At 37.7% G+C, this 15,779-nt stretch overlaps 1 protein-coding gene across 1 annotated transcript in view; it reads right to left on the bottom strand.

Moving 5' to 3' along the window:
• The window catches only part of LOC137399285 (proteasome activator complex subunit 4B-like), a 77,374-nt gene that overhangs the window by 19,421 nt on the left and 42,174 nt on the right, over nucleotides 1-15,779 (bottom strand). Inside the window, exons 21-24 of the mRNA XM_068085323.1 lie at nucleotides 10,135-10,344; nucleotides 1,620-1,792; nucleotides 1,314-1,443; nucleotides 361-554 (exon numbers count right to left, since the gene is read on the bottom strand). Coding sequence (XP_067941424.1) covers nucleotides 361-554; nucleotides 1,314-1,443; nucleotides 1,620-1,792; nucleotides 10,135-10,344 — 707 coding nt within the window. The remainder of the gene's footprint in view (nucleotides 1-360; nucleotides 555-1,313; nucleotides 1,444-1,619; nucleotides 1,793-10,134; nucleotides 10,345-15,779) is intronic.

The following is a 15,779-nucleotide window of genomic DNA, read 5'->3' as shown; positions in this document are numbered from 1 at the left end:
TAGCGAAGAGTAAGTATTAGGGGAGACTAAGTGTTAGGGGAGAGTAAGTGTTAGCGGAGAGTAAGTGTTAGGGGAGACTAAGTGTTAGGGGAGAGTAAGTGTTAGCGGAGAGTAAGTGTTAGGGGAGACTAAGTGTTAGGGGAGAGTAAGTGTTAGCGGAGAGTAAGTGTGCTGATAAATTCTGTAAATTACTTGCTTTGCTTTAAAGTACAATTACATTAATTGTTGGTGTAAAGAAAAAGTCAATATATTGAGCAAAAAATACAACTTGTTCATAATGGTCCAAAACTTGTCCATATATACCAAACCGATGTTGCAGTGTTTCAATCATAGTAAAACGGAAATAAGAAAACTGCTCACTCGGGCATGTTCATACAGCCCCAGAATGTTTTCTCCACAAAGTTGCTGTTGTTCCAAGCCTCCTCGGTGTTCGGTGCTTTCTCAGGATTAAACTGCAATGATTCATAGCTCGGGAACTCCATCCCACTGACATACTGCCTCTCATGTCTGCGCTTTTGAGAATAGAGTATTCCAGAGATGGCGGCGTGTCCCATCTTTAAGCAAAAGGATCTTGTTTTACTCTAAACTCTCAGGGTCTATTTCTTATGACTAACCATAAGAGTATTTGTAACAAATTAGTCAATACTTTGTGATGTTAGTCTAATTTGAAACTGAAAGAAATTGAATACTCAACGCTTTATTCTTTCCCCTGGAAAACCTTTATAACGGTTTGCCTTAGTACCTATACAAAGACTTTGATTACGAATCATAAATTAATGGATCCACCCAAAATTTTGCTACAATAAATTTAAAATGCTGGGTTATTAGTTTGGTAAAAACAACGAACTTCTTTTTACTCAGAAATCACAGCATAATATCACATTTCCCAAACTTTTCATGTTCGATTTAGAATGAATGAAAAAAAAATATATATAGTGTCCTAAATGTATTTCTGTTAGCAAAATTCTCCACCATTGGGTCTAAAATATTTCTGATAACTATATTGTTACATTGAAGAATGAGTGTTTTTCTTTTGCAGCCAGTTTTCCTGAACTTGAAACAATATTAAACATGCTTTTTTCATCAAATGCATTGATTCTTGTGCACAGTTTGCTGTCAATTCCAAAACAACTTTAGATTAAAGCTCTATGACAGAAACTCTAGCTTTGGCAGCACAAATACCGAGAGTAAATCAGCACAACCTTTAGGACATGAATTAATTTCATCAGAACGAGCAAAGAATTGAGTAGTGAAATAGTTGAAGACCGAAGGAAGAGATAAATATTTATAGCAGAATATTGAGAAGTTCTCACTTTCCGCACAACAACAGCATCATCAATAAGGCTATCCGAGAAAAGCTTCACTTCAGCCAGAGAGACAGTGACATCGGTCCGTTGCAGCAATGTCACCATTACTATAGCAAATTCTCTATGCTTCCATTGCCTGCAGACACATGGTAAAACAAGTTATGCATTAAGCATCCATCCTTGCTAAATGTCCGACTGAGTAAGATGGCAAGAGAAGACTGCAAAACATAGGATTAATGTCAACATGACTGAATCTTGTGTCCCGCTCGCATAAGTTGCACAGAAAGTTGAAGAATGGTAATCAAAACTCACAGTCGATCAGAATTGAGGAGTTCTAACAGTTCCTCAAGCAGTTCGTGGTGCAACCTCTTGTATTTGTCAGTTCTAGCCTGAGCAGCCGCATGACCTGCGGACAAGTCCACATCCTCAGCCCCAGCACAGGTTAGCCTTAGATCATGAGCAGCCTCTCTAGCCCTATCAGTCACCTGTATTCACAAACAGGAGTGGGATGAAATGATCCTAAAGCCTTGCTATCAATATCAATGTATTTATCACCAAGGATGAGTACTTTATAGGGCGGAGTCATAACACCGAGCTCATACAAAAAACAACTTTCTTATAGCAAGCTGATCGGCCAGTAACTCTAATTGTAAACGGATCGATTACGAACAGAGCATAGAGATTGTGTAATATCAGTAAGAAGAAATGAACAAACGAAACAGGATGGGAAGCTAAAAGCTCTCAACTTTATGTTGAAAAACATCTACAAGTGTGTTATGTATTGTTGCTAGGAAAAGCTTGCCTTTAGAGATGCACTTGCATGACATTTTAATAGATTTTATCAGAAAGTATCAGTATTTTTCTATCATTTGCGATTGTTTTTGATGTTTGAGGTGATCTAACTGCCAGGATGTTTCAAGATTAAAACCGATAAAACATTATCGTGGTTAAAACGCTAAGAACAAGCAAAAGTGCGATTATGACCTCTATAGTTGCAAAGAGACTGGCAGAATGCTGCAACTCGAACACAATAGTCGATATCAACTATAGCAACAATTTACATAATTTCAGCATGAATTTTCTTTTGAGAGTTTTAATAGCTATCAAGTTTAATTGATTTTCATCTTGAAACGTCCTGGCGGTTAGATCACCTCAAATATCAAAAACAGTGGCACAAGTTAAAAAAATACTGATACTTTCTGATAAAATCTACTGAAATTTTGTGTAAGTTCATCTTTAAAGTGGCCATCCAGTAGCGGATGTAAGTTCATCTTTAAAGAGGCCATCCAGTAGCGGATGTAAGTTCATCTTTAAAGATGCCATCCAGTAGAGGATGTAAGTTCATCTTTAAAGTGGCCATCCAGTAGCGGATGTAAGTTCATCTTTAAAGAGGCCATCCAGTAGCGGATGTAAGTTCATCTTTAAAGTGGCCATCCAGTAGCGGATGTAAGTTCATCTTTAAAGAGGCCATCCAGTAGCGGATGTAAGTTCATCTTTAAAGAGGCCATCCAGTAGCGGATGTAAGTTCATCTTTAAAGGGGCCATCCAGTAGCGGATGTAAGTACATCTTTAAAGAGACCATCCAGTAGCGGATGTAAGTTCATCTTTAAAGGGGCCATCCAGTAGCGGATGTAAGTTCATCTTTAAAGAGGCCATCCAGTAGCGGATGTAAGTTCATCTTTAAAGGGGCCATCCAGTAGGGGATGTAAGTACATCTTTAAAGAGACCATCCAGTAACGGATGTAAGTTCATCTTTAAAGAGGCCATCCAGTAGCGGATGTAAGTTCATCTTTAAAGAGACCATCCAGTAGCGGATGTAAGTTCATCTTTAAAGAGGCCATCCAGTAGCGGATGTAAGTTCATCTTTAAAGAGGCCATCCAGTAGCGGATGTAAGTTCATCTTTAAAGAGGCCATCCAGTAGCGGATGTAAGTACATCTTTAAAGAGGCCATCCAGTAGCGGATGTAAGTTCATCTTTAAAGAGGCCATCCAGTAGCGGATGTAAGTTCATCTTTAAAGAGGCCATCCAGTAGAGGATGTAAGTTCATCTTTAAAGAGGCCATCCAGTAGCGAATGTAAGTTCATCTTTAAAGAGGCCATCCAGTAGCGGATGTAAGTACATCTTTAAAGAGGCCATCCAGTAGCGGATGTAAGTTCATCTTTAAAGAGGCCATCCAGTAGCGGATGTAAGTTCATCTTTAAAGAGGCCATCCAGTAGCGGATGTAAGTTCATCTTTAAAGAGGCCATCCAGTAGCGGATGTAAGTTCATCTTTAAAGAGACCATCCAGTAGCAGATGTAAGTACATCTTTAAAGGGGCCATCCAGTAGCGGATGTAAGTTCATCTTTAAAGAGGCCATCCAGTAGCAGATGTAAGTACATCTTTAAAGGGGCCATCCAGTAGCGGATGTAAGTTCATCTTTAAAGAGGCCATCCAGTAGCGGATGTAAGTTCATCTTTAAAGATGCCATCCAGTAGCGGATGTAAGTTCATCTTTAAAGATGCCATCCAGTAGCGGATGTAAGTTCATCTTTAAAGAGGCCATCCAGTAGCGGATGTAAGTACATCTTTAAAGAGACCATCCAGTAGCAGATGTAAGTACATCTTTAAAGGGGCCATCCAGTAGCGGATGTAAGTTCATCTTTAAAGAGGCCATCCAGTAGCAGATGTAAGTACATCTTTAAAGGGGCCATCCAGTAGCGGATGTAAGTACATCTTTAAAGAGACCATCCAGTAACAGATGTAAGTACATCTTTAAAGGGGCCATCCAGTAGAGGATGTAAGTTCATCTTTAAAGAGGCCATCCAGTAGCAGATGTAAGTACATCTTTAAAGAGGCCATCCAGTAGCGGATGTAAGTTCATCTTTAAAGAGACCATCCAGTAGCGGATGTAAGTTCATCTTTAAAGAGGCCATCCAGTAGCGGATGTAAGTTCATCTTTAAAGGGGCCATCCAGTAGCGGATGTAAGTTCATCTTTAAAGAGGCCATCCAGTAGCGGATGTAAGTACATCTTTAAAGAGACCATCCAGTAGCAGATGTAAGTACATCTTTAAAGGGGCCATCCAGTAGCGGATGTAAGTTCATCTTTAAAGTGGCCATCCAGTAGAGGATGTAAGTACATCTTTAAAGAGGCCATCCAGTAGCGGATGTAAGTTCATCTTTAAAGAGGCCATCCAGTAGCGGATGTAAGTTCATCTTTAAAGAGGCCATCCAGTAGCGGATGTAAGTTCATCTTTAAAGATGCCATCCAGTAGCGGATGTAAGTTCATCTTTAAAGAGGCCATCCAGTAGCGGATGTAAGTACATCTTTAAAGAGGCCATCCAGTAGCGGATGTAAGTTCATCTTTAAAGAGGCCATCCAGTAGCGGATGTAAGTTCATCTTTAAAGTGGCCATCCAGTAGCGGATGTAAGTTCATCTTTAAAGAGGCCATCCAGTAGCGGATGTAAGTTCATCTTTAAAGAGGCCATCCAGTAGCGGATGTAAGTTCATCTTTAAAGGGGCCATCCAGTAGCGGATGTAAGTACATCTTTAAAGAGACCATCCAGTAGCGGATGTAAGTTCATCTTTAAAGGGGCCATCCAGTAGCGGATGTAAGTTCATCTTTAAAGAGGCCATCCAGTAGCGGATGTAAGTTCATCTTTAAAGGGGCCATCCAGTAGGGGATGTAAGTACATCTTTAAAGAGACCATCCAGTAACGGATGTAAGTTCATCTTTAAAGAGGCCATCCAGTAGCGGATGTAAGTTCATCTTTAAAGAGACCATCCAGTAGCGGATGTAAGTTCATCTTTAAAGAGGCCATCCAGTAGCGGATGTAAGTTCATCTTTAAAGAGGCCATCCAGTAGCGGATGTAAGTTCATCTTTAAAGAGGCCATCCAGTAGCGGATGTAAGTACATCTTTAAAGAGGCCATCCAGTAGCGGATGTAAGTTCATCTTTAAAGAGGCCATCCAGTAGCGGATGTAAGTTCATCTTTAAAGAGGCCATCCAGTAGAGGATGTAAGTTCATCTTTAAAGAGGCCATCCAGTAGCGAATGTAAGTTCATCTTTAAAGAGGCCATCCAGTAGCGGATGTAAGTACATCTTTAAAGAGGCCATCCAGTAGCGGATGTAAGTTCATCTTTAAAGAGGCCATCCAGTAGCGGATGTAAGTTCATCTTTAAAGAGGCCATCCAGTAGCGGATGTAAGTTCATCTTTAAAGAGGCCATCCAGTAGCGGATGTAAGTTCATCTTTAAAGAGACCATCCAGTAGCAGATGTAAGTACATCTTTAAAGGGGCCATCCAGTAGCGGATGTAAGTTCATCTTTAAAGAGGCCATCCAGTAGCAGATGTAAGTACATCTTTAAAGGGGCCATCCAGTAGCGGATGTAAGTTCATCTTTAAAGAGGCCATCCAGTAGCGGATGTAAGTTCATCTTTAAAGATGCCATCCAGTAGCGGATGTAAGTTCATCTTTAAAGATGCCATCCAGTAGCGGATGTAAGTTCATCTTTAAAGAGGCCATCCAGTAGCGGATGTAAGTACATCTTTAAAGAGACCATCCAGTAGCAGATGTAAGTACATCTTTAAAGGGGCCATCCAGTAGCGGATGTAAGTTCATCTTTAAAGAGGCCATCCAGTAGCAGATGTAAGTACATCTTTAAAGGGGCCATCCAGTAGCGGATGTAAGTACATCTTTAAAGAGACCATCCAGTAACAGATGTAAGTACATCTTTAAAGGGGCCATCCAGTAGAGGATGTAAGTTCATCTTTAAAGAGGCCATCCAGTAGCAGATGTAAGTACATCTTTAAAGAGGCCATCCAGTAGCGGATGTAAGTTCATCTTTAAAGAGACCATCCAGTAGCGGATGTAAGTTCATCTTTAAAGAGGCCATCCAGTAGCGGATGTAAGTTCATCTTTAAAGGGGCCATCCAGTAGCGGATGTAAGTTCATCTTTAAAGAGGCCATCCAGTAGCGGATGTAAGTACATCTTTAAAGAGACCATCCAGTAGCAGATGTAAGTACATCTTTAAAGGGGCCATCCAGTAGCGGATGTAAGTTCATCTTTAAAGTGGCCATCCAGTAGAGGATGTAAGTACATCTTTAAAGAGGCCATCCAGTAGCGGATGTAAGTTCATCTTTAAAGAGGCCATCCAGTAGCGGATGTAAGTTCATCTTTAAAGAGGCCATCCAGTAGCGGATGTAAGTTCATCTTTAAAGATGCCATCCAGTAGCGGATGTAAGTTCATCTTTAAAGATGCCATCCAGTAGCGGATGTAAGTTCATCTTTAAAGAGGCCATCCAGTAGCGGATGTAAGTTCATCTTTAAAGTGGCCATCCAGTAGAGGATGTAAGTTCATCTTTAAAGAGGCCATCCAGTAACGGATGTAAGTTCATCTTTAAAGGGGCCATCCAGTAGCGGATGTAAGTACATCTTTAAAGGGGCCATCCAGTAGCGGATGTAAGTTCATCTTTAAAGAGGCCATCCAGTAGCGGATGTAAGTTCATCTTTAAAGATGCCATCCAGTAGCGGATGTAAGTTCATCTTTAAAGATGCCATCCAGTAGCGGATGTAAGTTCATCTTTAAAGAGGCCATCCAGTAGCGGATGCAAGTACATCTTTAAAGAGACCATCCAGTAGCGGATGTAAGTACATCTTTAAAGGGGCCATCCAGTAGCGGATGTAAGTTCATCTTTAAAGAGGCCATCCAGTAGCAGATGTAAGTACATCTTTAAAGGGGCCATCCAGTAGCGGATGTAAGTACATCTTTAAAGAGACCATCCAGTAACAGATGTAAGTACATCTTTAAAGGGGCCATCCAGTAGAGGATGTAAGTTCATCTTTAAAGAGGCCATCCAGTAGCAGATGTAAGTACATCTTTAAAGAGGCCATCCAGTAGCGGATGTAAGTTCATCTTTAAAGAGACCATCCAGTAGCGGATGTAAGTTCATCTTTAAAGAGGCCATCCAGTAGCGGATGTAAGTTCATCTTTAAAGGGGCCATCCAGTAGCGGATGTAAGTTCATCTTTAAAGAGGCCATCCAGTAGCAGATGTAAGTACATCTTTAAAGAGGCCATCCAGTAGCGGATGTAAGTACATCTTTAAAGAGACCATCCAGTAGCGGATGTAAGTTCATCTTTAAAGATGCCATCCAGTAGCGGATGTAAGTTCATCTTTAAAGAGGCCATCCAGTAGCGGATGTAAGTTCATCTTTAAAGAGGCCATCCAGTAACGGATGTAAGTTCATCTTTAAAGAGGCCATCCAGTAGCAGATGTAAGTACATCTTTAAAGAGGCCATCCAGTAGCGGATGTAAGTACATCTTTAAAGAGACCATCCAGTAGCGGATGTAAGTTCATCTTTAAAGATGCCATCCAGTAGCGGATGTAAGTTCATCTTTAAAGAGGCCATCCAGTAGCGGATGTAAGTTCATCTTTAAAGAGGCCATCCAGTAACGGATGTAAGTTCATCTTTAAAGGGGCCATCCAGAAGCGGATGTAAGTTCATCTTTAAAGAATAGAGAAAGCATAATATTATTATGCTTTATTAGTTATCTTGAGGTGTTGACTGATGTTCTAAAAAAAGAATCAAGAAGATTGACCCACTAGAAGCTGAGATATAGCCAGCCAAACACAGGTCTACCTAATAAAGAATCAGAGGAAAACCCTTCGAAAATCCCGAAAACTGTGACGTATAAAATCGACTTAATGTTCATGTGCCGGAGTTGTGCACCCTTACCGCTGTTACGTATAATGATTGTTTTGGCTCTGAGATGTGAAAAGCTACTCGCGATAGTAAATAATTTACAGACTAGCTCTGGTTTCTCAGGAAAATCAAGCAAACATTATGTGGTAAAGGCATTTGCCCACAACCCCTCGACGTGATTTGTCAAAACAGAAGAGCATATTTTGACTATTGTGCTTCAAATTTTAACTCGATCTCCACGGATATGCTCCGAAGATTCTTTGTTCAACGAACGGCGCGTGTATAGTCTATATGCGACATCCGCGATTGCATGTCGTTTAGAATAAGAAATGAGAATGTGAATTTTTGTTCATTCATCATTTTTCTATTGTGTATCTACCGCAGCATTTAGTTGATTTTCATGATTATCGTCACTATTAACAGACTGTAAGTTCACTACAGCCATAATCTTAAAAAGAATAACTTGACCGTGCTGCTCTTGCTGTAAAAAAAGAAAACGATAACTTTTGATTTGATTTTTCTATTGAACTATTATCTTATCTATGATTATTTTTTATGATTAATATTATAATCATAATGCATATTATACAAAATAATAATATAACTGCGTGGAGAATAAATGATGTAACTAATATAATTTGTAGAAATTGATAGCAGAATGTTGCGAAATAATAGATGCGTGTAATTATTTTATTCTAAAACCAATCTACGCGTCAGAGGGACTGGTTCGGAATTCTCAGAGCAATGATTGTTAGGCCCAATTTGATTGTTCTATACTTCCAGGGATTAAACCAATTAAAACGCCGTGATTGTTATAGGAGAGCGCATTAGTTGGCTTAATTGACCAATGGCACACGAGTCGATTTCATACGTCATATATTGATGACTACCAAAAAACTTATGTTTTTTGGTAGACCTGTGTTTGGCTGGCTATATCTCAGCTTCTGGTTGGTCAATCTCCTTGATTCTTTCTTTAGAACATCAGTCAACACCTCAAGATAAATAATAAAGCATAAAAATATTATGCTTTCTCTATTCTTTAAAGAGGCCATCCAGTAGCGGATGTAAGTTCAAAGCCAAAATCAGCCGGCACTATAAAAGGCAACATAAAAATTAAAAATGGGTCGCGATCTCAGGAACCATGGTTAAGTCGCAAATCGCGAAGCTTAGTGATTCCACTTTGAAGCTGCGCTAACTGATTTTATAAAGTTGGTAATGATTTTTGCAACACGTGCATCTGGACCAATCAAAGAGTGATCTTTCTGAATCTGAAGTCAGCTTAGTCAATAGAAGTCGCTAACCCTCGAAAAAAAACCTTAAAACCGTTGCTATGCTAAACAGGGAGTACTAAAAAATGGCATCCCATAAAAGTAATCGTTTCTTTTTTGCCGATTTTAAAGATAACTCCGACATTTTGGACAGTTTTAATGAGTACTTTGATATTCCAACTGATGGTGAAAGCAAAGGGAATGACAAATTATATTTTCCTAATGATTCTTACAAGATTATTATATTTAATTATGAGAATAATTATTCAATTTTATAAGATTATTATTAAATTTAATTATAAGAATAATTATTTGAATTCACAAGATCGAAGTATATAGTGTCTGATGATGTGCAATAAGTTACTGTTATTACATTTCTCAAGGATTTGTTGGTGATACTACGGCTGCGCCCAAAGTCACGATACTGCCAAGCCATTTTTAATATCTGCAAAATTAAGAATAAGTAATACATTTTCTGATAGATATACAATTATTTCTATCACAGCCAGCTAAAATCTGTTTAGATTTTTAAATTTAGCATAATTTTTGGATCCAAGGACAGAAATCTAGATAAATATCACAACTTCTTGATATTGGTTGCTATGACGTTTTGAAATGTAAACAAAATTGTGCATTGGTTTTCGTTTTTCAAACTTTAACACCAGTTTTCTCAGAACTAAGTTTTCGCACTAATGGTGAACGTGCATTCAGTTTATTGACGATAAAATCTGCTGTAATTGAGCTAAAATCAAAATTCTTTTTGCAAACTGTGAGAATTTTCTTCTTCTGCTAATGTAAATAACTCCAAATCTCGCACACCCGACAACCATGGTTTCTGAGATAATGACCCAAGTACCCTCTACTCTGACTCACCACAAAGTCAAAATGGATCGTTTCACATGACTTTTCCATACTTGCAATGATTTTGTCAACTTTTTGTTGTATGTGTGGCTTCTCACTATGGTGAGCCTGTGCGATCGCTGGCCATAAGGAGCGGATGATGACAAAATCTCGTCGTGTAGCCATACACATAGACTTACCTGGCTTGCCACCCTCTGTATTGAGTACGAGGTTGAGAGCACCCTGCAATATGAATGAGTGACAAATAGTAACTATATTACATATGAAGTGACAAATATTATGTCTATTACATATGAAGTGACAAATAGTAACTATATTACATATGAAGTGACAAATAGTAACTATATTACATATGAAGTGACAAATAGTAACTATATTACATTTGAAGTGACAAATAGTAACTATATTACATATGAAGTGACAAATAGTAACTATATTACATTTGAAGTGACAAATAGTAACTATATTACATATGAAGTGACAAATAGTAACTATATTACATATGAAGTAACAAATAGTCAGTATATTACATGTAAAGTGACAAATAGCAACTATGGCCAACTATATTACATAGGAAGTGACAAATAGTACCTATATTACATGTAAAGTGACAAATAGTAACTATATTACATAGGAAGTGACATACAGTCATACTTCAACTTACGAGCTTAATGCGTTCCGAGACTGAGCTCGTATGTCAATTTACTCGCATGTTGGTGCAATTTATTTATATATAGAACAATTAAATATATATTGATTGGTTTCCATACTCTAAAAAAAGCAAATAAAACACTCAAAACAAGATATTGTAACAGAAAGAACATGTTGGTTATTGTCCTTACGTACTACATGCTTTCAAAAAGCAACAAATAAAAAATAATGCAAAGAAATGTGATTAATTAAAATGTAAAATTAAATACATACAATAGCAGTTAACACTCGCATTTGCCAGGGAGGGAGATATAAGTTATCCTTCGTTACAACATTTGACTTTGATAAATTTGGATTTTATCAAAGTGTTAAAAGACAAACTTAGAAGCAAACCTAAAAGCAAACTTTCATTTTCAACTAAACGTAATTAAAATTTCTTCAGCGTTCATGGTTTGAAGTTTCTCGCTGGTTAGCGAGAAATTTTTCCTTTTTTTCGCTTTCACGACTAGCCGGCCGTTTTAAAATAAACCTATCTAAGGACGTTTGCCTTTGTCGCCCTTGCAACATGTTGCGATTAGGACGAACACAGGTGTCGTCGCAAATGGTTAATGCACGACCACTAGCCAGCTTGTCCGAATGTCTATTAAACAGTTTGGATAAATAGCGCCGGCCTTTTCACATAGCATCGTTTCAGTTACGCTGTCACCGGCCAATTGTTTGTCCAATGCCATCAGCGGTCGTGAAGATTGCTGCACGGTTTAGAAACTATGGTTAGTCCTTTTGCAAACTAAATGCCCTGAATATAATCCTTCTGTTTGATAATTATGAATGTATTTCTGTCATATTGCCGAGCTAGCTCAATCACGCATACACATTTCGCATGTTTTTCAATATTTTTTCCGTTTAATATCAACTGTTATCATTTGCTTTTTCTTGTATTATCTTTCATTTTACTGGCAAACTTTTGGTCTACGCACAGTACGTTTAATTCACATAAATCTGCACAGAAAATCGTGCACAAAAAAACACGGTACAACAGTATAACCTGAGCAGTTGAAAGATACAGAGTGATGCTGTTCTCATAAAACACCTCCAGCATACTTGGCAACTGACTCAAGTGCTCGTATCTCAAACAAGGCTCGTATGTTAGTGCTAAAACTTGCTTGAAAGCTGGCTCGTATCTCAAGTTTCTCGTACGTTAGAGCACTCGTAAGTTGAAGTATTACTGTATAGTAACTATATTACATATGAAGTGACAAATAGTAACTATATTACATAGGAAATGACATATAGTATGTATATTACATATGACTTAAATCTCTCCTAGCTTACATATTTAGCGAGTCTGCTGCCCAGGATGTGAACTCGCACAGCAAATCTCTATAGTTTTTGTACTAATTGCGACAATAATAGTATGTATATTACATATTACAATAATGGTATTGGTAGTAGCAGCAGTAATAGCAGCAACAACTTTTGGTTTATTGACTATCATTTAATATTTAGATGATGGTAGCGCCTTTGATTGTGAGATATATGTACAATCCATAACATAAAACTCTGTTCTTCTGCTTCAAACTGGGCTTTCCTTTTTATTTAAATGCTCTGCATTTTCCCACTGTGACAATGCAATAATGTGATTATGAATGCCTATTAGCTGGGCAACACAATAGTAATGAGTTTTAGATTAACGCATTGAGCTGAAATGTCGAAGTTGCTATGACCTCTCTAGTAAGACATTCTGGTAGTAGGCCTGTTACCTGTCATCACAATTATATATATATTTTTACTAAGATTTACATATACATATATGTAAATCTTAGTACTTGTCGCTTGTCTGTTGATGGTTTGTCATTCGTGTGTCCAGTGTTAAAGCAATAAAGTTTTCGGAATGAAAAATCCAGTATGCACCGGGTTTGAAGTCCGAACCTCTAGGTCTGCAGGCAAACATTCTATACTCTGGGTGAAGTGGCTACATTGCTATACAAAGGAATAATTGTGGTCATACTCATTTATTTGTGCTTAAAGATGTGGTTGCATCAAAAAGGTCGATTTAATGAAATTAAGACCAATGAAAGGCTAAAACATCAGCTACAGTTTGATGTCATTTTTGACTTTGTAGACCAATCCTGTCCAGAGATATATACATTTGAATGAGGCCATCTTTTAAAAAGCTCACATTCCAGCGGGCGCTTCGTTCATGACGTAACTAGTGATACATCTGAAAAGAGTTCACGAGCGATAAATATAAGGTCACTTCATTAGCCAATCATCAGCAAGAAATTTTTATATAGGTCGTAATAAATGTTATCACTCGTAAAACGCGTTGTCTGTGATCTCAAATTTAGGGAATTTACTCTATTATTAAATCGCATGGACATCGACATTTACTAAATTAATTAACATCGTTACTTTAATGAATTACTCGATCGACACGTTTTATTGGCGAACAACTGAATTGTAAAAATTGCTGTGAAGTTACTGCGAAGGTGACTCCGAGTTTTCTGGGCATCAGGTGGTTAAAGTGCTACGGAATGCAGGTAAATTTATCTTTTACTTTGAGTCTCCTATAGATATACTGTTGAGTTTACATTCAGATTATATTACCCTGTTTGAGGCTAAAATGTAATTTCCTGCGCCTGCAAGATATGTATGTACAGTGAGTTCTTGACAGCTTCTTTTTAATCCATAGCATCTAGCAATACAATGGCTTAGATTGATGAATATACTAAAGGTAATATTTTTAGTACTCATTAATACATGTACTAATTAATAAAATTATAACTTTTTGCTATCACTAATATCGTTTTATAATTTTTTATCGGTTCACCTACGTAGCTACATTTGCTTCAAATTTTCTGTGGCAGTTTTATCTAGTAAATTAGATTTATGATTTGACTTTAGATGTTCACTTCTCACTTGTAGAAAGTGAAGAAAATCGATTGATCAATGCAAATCTTTAACTTCCAAAACCAAAGCTTCGAATCGTTGGCTTGGCGTACTTATGCCTTTGTTAGACATTTATTCGTTTTTAAAATTACACTCGCAATCTATCTAACTACCAATTTGAAAGCTTTCAATAGATACGCGTTAGAATGACATATCTATGAATGACATATATTTATGGCATTTGTTTTACTGATTACAGGATGTTTATGTGGTCCCACCCGCCGAAGCAGCTTTGTCTGTGTGGAAACTGCCATAAATGGGAAAGAGAGACTTGAATGTGTGCTGCATGAACCATGATGTTTTGTTTGAGTTTGCTGCAGTAGATGAAATTTGTCTTATTGTATCAGCTAAAACTATGTGAGTGGCCACGACTTGATGAATATTTTTAATAAAAGCTTTATGCCAAGATGAAAATTTTTTTGCTTGTAAAAATTATATAATAAAATAATATTGTTGAAGATAATGCAAAACATGATTTGCAGAATATTGTAGTGAATTGGATACGGTATATGGATGTCCGCAGAACTGGAAAATGTGAGTTCAAATCCAGTTTGCAGCAGATTTCTCATCCTTAAAACTCTATCCATATGTATATTCTTTTTAAAGACGCAGCTTGCTTATTTTACTTACGGTAGTAAGAAACTAGTTTTCGGTGGTGGCAATGAGATACAGCCCCACCCCCAAGATAGGCGACGGGCATAATGTGGCTGGGGCTTTTGGGAGGCTGTATATCGTTCTTGTGGGTAGCGACCGAACTGTGCCGATACAAAGACCTTATTCTACTTAGTTTGCTTGACAGAACTACTGTAGACCGGTAGAATTGGTAGTCGGCACTAAGATGTTTACACAGCATTTAGAAGAAGCTAATATCACAAGTTTTTAATTTTCCTTGTTTGAGGTGTTTGAGGCATTGGTAATAATGCATCTGTAGCTGGATTTAAAATTTTATTCTAGCCAACATGAGCAAATACAAGATAAAATATATGCCAATAGAGCCGCGTAGGACTAGACTTTTATCGCAAATAGCCGATGTGAATATGAGATATATTGACAGATATATCACGCGTGACATCATTTTGGGCAAGTCTGGGCATGTTTTTTTGGCCTGAGGGTTTTTACCGCGATCAGCTTTTTTCGATTTAAATCTTCAAATATCTTGGCAATGAGATCGCCTAAGACAACAAACAACATATCAACTGATAGAGGGGGTCCTCCCATGTTTTGTGACGATTCTGACGACCCGACGACAGGGATATTTAAAAAGTGACAGACGAGACGACCATTTACCAATGTAGGTGACGAGGATTGCGTAAATAGGATTACTAAAGGTACGGCTGCACGTAACGAATTTTTCGTTGGTTCGGAGTTCTGGCCGAAATCACGAAAAACGCAGAATTAATCGGTCAAAATTCACAGAATTATTTGAGCTGTGCATGCCCACCGAGTTCGTCGACGAAACGCTTTTAACAGATTAAACAAATTATTAGCGAGCACGATTCTAGCAGCTTTAGCAATTAGTATAGTCCAAGACATGTACCGTGACACACAATAAAAATACGGAAGCATTTCAACATAGAACACACGATGTAACTGTCTAAGTCGCGCTATTATTAGTTAGCAAACACGACTTTAGCAAATTTTAAGATATACGTAGTCCGAAAACATAATGCGACACACAAGAAAATTATTACAGAAAATTATCATAGTAAATACGATGCAACTGACTTGTTTGCGCTAGAGATGTCGACATTCTCTACCACAAAACTTTTGCTGCTAAAAAGAAAATATAATTAAAAAATAAACAAATTGTAGCTATAGCGTCCAAACAATAAATATATTCAATAACGCAATTTAAGCAATTGCATCGTGTGTACTATGTTGATTTGCACTTATAATTTTACTATTGTGTGTCATTATACGTCTCTTTGACTATACTAATTGCAACAGCTGCTGAGATCGTGCTCGTTGGCACGATTCTAGCAGCGCAGAATAATTCTGTGTGTTTCAATCATTTCGTGATTTTGGTTAGAACCAACGGAAATTTTGTTACGTGTTGC

The sequence above is a fragment of the Watersipora subatra genome, chromosome 7, assembly GCF_963576615.1.
Source record: "Watersipora subatra chromosome 7, tzWatSuba1.1, whole genome shotgun sequence".
Taxonomy (NCBI): domain Eukaryota; kingdom Metazoa; phylum Bryozoa; class Gymnolaemata; order Cheilostomatida; family Watersiporidae; genus Watersipora; species Watersipora subatra.
The sequence above is the reverse complement of the archived record's forward strand: the minus strand, read 5'-3'. Positions and strand labels throughout refer to the sequence as shown.